General features: G+C 44.0%; 2 protein-coding genes across 2 annotated transcripts in view; one reads left to right on the plus strand and one right to left on the minus strand.

Moving 5' to 3' along the window:
* Positions 1-1,224, minus strand: part of minpp1b (multiple inositol-polyphosphate phosphatase 1b) — a 4,972-nt gene extending 3,748 nt beyond the window's left edge. The window contains exons 1-2 of the mRNA XM_087174028.1: positions 732-1,224; positions 3-94 (exon numbers count right to left, since the gene is read on the minus strand). Coding sequence (XP_087030154.1) covers positions 3-94; positions 732-1,137 — 498 coding nt within the window. The 5' untranslated portion in view covers positions 1,138-1,224. The remainder of the gene's footprint in view (positions 1-2; positions 95-731) is intronic.
* A 204-nt stretch (positions 1,225-1,428) lies between these two features.
* Positions 1,429-3,738, plus strand: part of LOC111655113 (scavenger receptor cysteine-rich type 1 protein M160-like) — a 14,448-nt gene continuing 12,138 nt past the window's right edge. Inside the window, exon 1 of the mRNA XM_087174029.1 lies at positions 1,429-2,575. Coding sequence (XP_087030155.1) covers positions 2,536-2,575 — 40 coding nt within the window. The 5' untranslated portion in view covers positions 1,429-2,535. The remainder of the gene's footprint in view (positions 2,576-3,738) is intronic.

Consider the following 3,738-nt stretch of genomic DNA (forward strand, 5'->3'; position numbering starts at 1 on the left):
CTCAGGTTCTCCTCCGACAGCAGGGACGGAAACACGGCGGCCAGACGCCTCGCCAGGTGCCGCAGGTCCTCCCTGCCCTTCATCACCAGCTGACCTGAGCACAGCAAATACATTTAATATGACAGCAATCAGTTTTACTCTGATTTCCCTGAACACTTCAGCAGTTTATCTTTCACCTATTCCGGGAATATTCCACCAGATTAACCAGAATGTTTTCAGATGTTTTTCATGTTTCTGTATTTTCAGAGATCCTTCAGGAATATTCAAGACGTTTAACTGGAATATTTTTGCAGATATTTTCAGAATGAACTGAAATAACTTGTTGAACTCATCAGCATCATTCACACTGAAATCATGTCCGTTATTGTCAGCATGTTGTTCTCATTTTATTATTGTATTTATTGTTGGTTTTAACCAGCCTGTGAAGCCAAAGGCAGATTTCCACATTTGTGGACAATAAATTCCAGGAACAAATGATTATTACCTGAATTTTTTTCAGAAATTTGGCAGTGGTGTTACAAGAATATTGTAGTAATATTTTGGCGGATCAACAGGAATATTATCAGAATGTTTAAGGATTTATGCTGCAAGATTAACGGTTTGTTTTCAGGAATAATATCATTTGTTATTTTATTATTATTATTATTATTATAGGAATTTACAGAAATATTTTCAGACACACTGCACCTGAGTTATTATATTTGATTTATTATATTTAAAGTGTGTCTCACCGTCCATGTCCTCGGTGTACCACATGTCCCAGCGGCTCTGGATCTCCCGCAGCCAGTCCTCGGGGCCCCCGGAGCCTCTGGAAGCTTCCCTCCGGACCAGCTCGCTCAGTTTCTGGATCCTGCGGATGTTCTTGACGGTCGGGTACCGGCTGCCGTGCCTGATGACGGCGGTCAGGTGGACCGGGGAGCAGCGCTCGTTGGGCGGAGGCTTGAGGACAGACGTGTTGACGGAGGTCAGGTCCCGCAGCAGGTGCGGGTTCACCTCCTCGTACCGGGTCTTGGTCCCGAAATAAGCGGCGATGTGCGGGATGTCCGGGACCGACAGAGAGGAGCTGGACAGGCGGGTCAGGAGCAGACTGAGAGCCGCCACCAGCAAACTGTTAGTGGGCAGTAAAACGGAGAACATGTCGGCGGGAACCGGAGGCGAAACTGACGGACTTTAACTTCTCTCCCGCCGCCTTTGTTTGCTTTGTTGATGTTCCGGGTTCAGATGACCTTCGACCCCTCTGTCGTCAAGGACTCTGGTCCCGCCCTTCAATGGCCGACCAATGAGTTTCCCGGAGTTTTAATTCGACGATTTTAACACTTCAAAATAAAATATACGCATGTGCGTGTGCGTGTGTGCGCGCGTGTGCGTGTGTGCACGCGTGTGCGTGTGTGCGCGCGCGTGTGATTTATGAAGCTTTACCTCCAGCATGAAAGTAATGTTTACTCTGAGTTGATTTTTACTTACCCATGCCCCCCTCCCAACCACCACACACACACACACACACACACACACACACACACACACACACACACACACACACACACCACCCTTGTGTGTGCATTCTGAAGAAATTTAGAGCTGATAAAAGCGACCCCTGACCCTGATGTCGTATCTCGAGGTGGTTTCATGAGCGGTGACGTTGCGACATCGTGTGCAGCTCATTAAACCACTTTTTCAAACAGCTGATTTTATCACGTCCGTCACACTGACAGAAACCACAGTGGTCTGACATCTATCATCTATACAGCAACAGGCAGCAGCTGAACCTCTGAAGGGGGGAGGGGCAGGTCAGGTTCTTTTCTTCCGCTGTTTGATGGGGGGCAGAGTAGTGTTACAGGTGTGGTGGAGATGCAGGTATGTATGTGTTTAATATTTCTGTTTGTGGAGTTAAAATAAAAGTATTTCAGGATCATATCTGAGGCCAGGACTCATACTGAACCAACTTGTCACAAAGTGTGTAGAGCACACAGTCATTTATCACTGACCCAATTCTCAACTGATCACGATTGATCAGAGAAGCAACAGCCAATCATACGTAATCAACCCTCACTGACCCGACCACAGCCAGCTTTTCAATGTTGGCTGGGGTTAATGGTTGCAGGTCAGACTCTGGCTCTGGTCCCTGTGGTCCACCGGGACCATGTGTTTATCAGCCAACAGACCAGCAGACCAGCAGCAGCTCGTGTTGGAGGCTTTTTAGTTAAATAAAAACAGACTTCATTCTTTTACATTTAGATTTCTTTTAGTTAGAATTCTCATAAAAGGCAGTAAAGGACAGAACTGTGTGTAAATATGTGACAGATGAAACTATACGTGACTTAAATTGAGATAAAGCTTTGATAAAACAGTGGATATGTTTTTATGAAACCATCATCATGAAAACACGAGTCATATGATGTCAGAGAAAATGCACTGATGATATGAAGCTGATGAGGAGATAACAGATGGAAACACGACGTGTTGTTAACGGAGGAGGAGAGGACAAGTCCAGCTGTCAGAGAAGAGACGGAGACGGAGACAGACGTCTACCTGGACATGGATCACCTGCTGCTGCTGCTGCTGCTGTGGAGTTCAGGTAGGACTCTGCTTTAATGATGGAGGTGAGACACGTTCAGAACCACAGAGGAAAAACACTCAAGTAAAACAGAGAGAAGAGTCTTGGCTTGTGTGTGTGTGTGTGTGTGTGTGTCTGTGTGTGTGTGTGTCTGTGTGTGTGTCTGTGTGTGTCTGTGTGTGTGTGTGTGTGTGTGTGTGTGTGTGTGTTGTTTTTTAGTGCTTTTACTCTGTAGCACATGAAAGGTGCTATACAAATAAAGTCCGATTGTTTAATTGACTGATTTATTTACTGATTGATCGACTGACTAGTTGATTGAGTGAGTGATTGATTGATTGATTGATTGATTGATTGATTGATTGATTGATTGATTGATTGATTGGTTGGTTGATCGATCGATCTATTGATTGGTTGGTCGGTCGGTCGGGCGGGCGGTCGATCGATCGATTGATTTATTGATATGAAACCACTTGGTTTTTAAAGACTTTAATTTTAATTCCTTTAAACCTTGTAAGACGGTCTCCTCTTCTTCTTCTCTCCTCTGCGTTCCACAAACCAGAACTTTGGTTCTTTTATGAATGAACCTCCTAAGACCCGAGCTCTATTCTGTGCTATTTAGGCTGATTGGGACCTGAGAAAAATGATGTCCACATATGAGGACATTAGTTTTAAATTTCAATTACTGAGTGGCAGTATAATATCCTCATATGTGGTCACCAGGCCCTTGTTGAGAAAAAGTTACTATTGTGGTCTAGAGAACCCAAAATGTGAGGTCCACATATGTGGACGCCAGGTCCTAGGAGGTTAAATGTTGTAGTAAAACCAACAGGAGACTTCTGCATCAGAGGGAAATGATTGAATGTAATATCTGTTGTGGGTGTTTTATATATTTCATACACTGATGACAATGAACAGCAACAATCAATAGTCCAGAACATAGAAACAATAAATTATAATGAAAAAATAAATGAACATAGAACAGCTGAAGCTCAAATTAGAAAGACTTCCACCATCCTGAACATAATGAGAGATAAAGACCAGATGGACGGAGTCTGGAGGAGTTCTGGGGACTGAAGCTGCTGTGATGGATGTGATGGGCAGTGTTGTGCCACACTTAAAATGAACTAGTTCAAAATTCAGTTCATACAGATGAAAATGAACTAGTTCACGTTCATCTGTTCCAT

The sequence above is a fragment of the Seriola lalandi genome, unplaced genomic scaffold (assembly GCF_002814215.2).
Source record: "Seriola lalandi dorsalis isolate HSWRI2012SDOR001 ecotype SW California unplaced genomic scaffold, Sedor1 jcf7180002054305, whole genome shotgun sequence".
In the NCBI taxonomy this organism is placed as follows: Eukaryota; Metazoa; Chordata; class Actinopteri; order Carangiformes; family Carangidae; genus Seriola; species Seriola lalandi.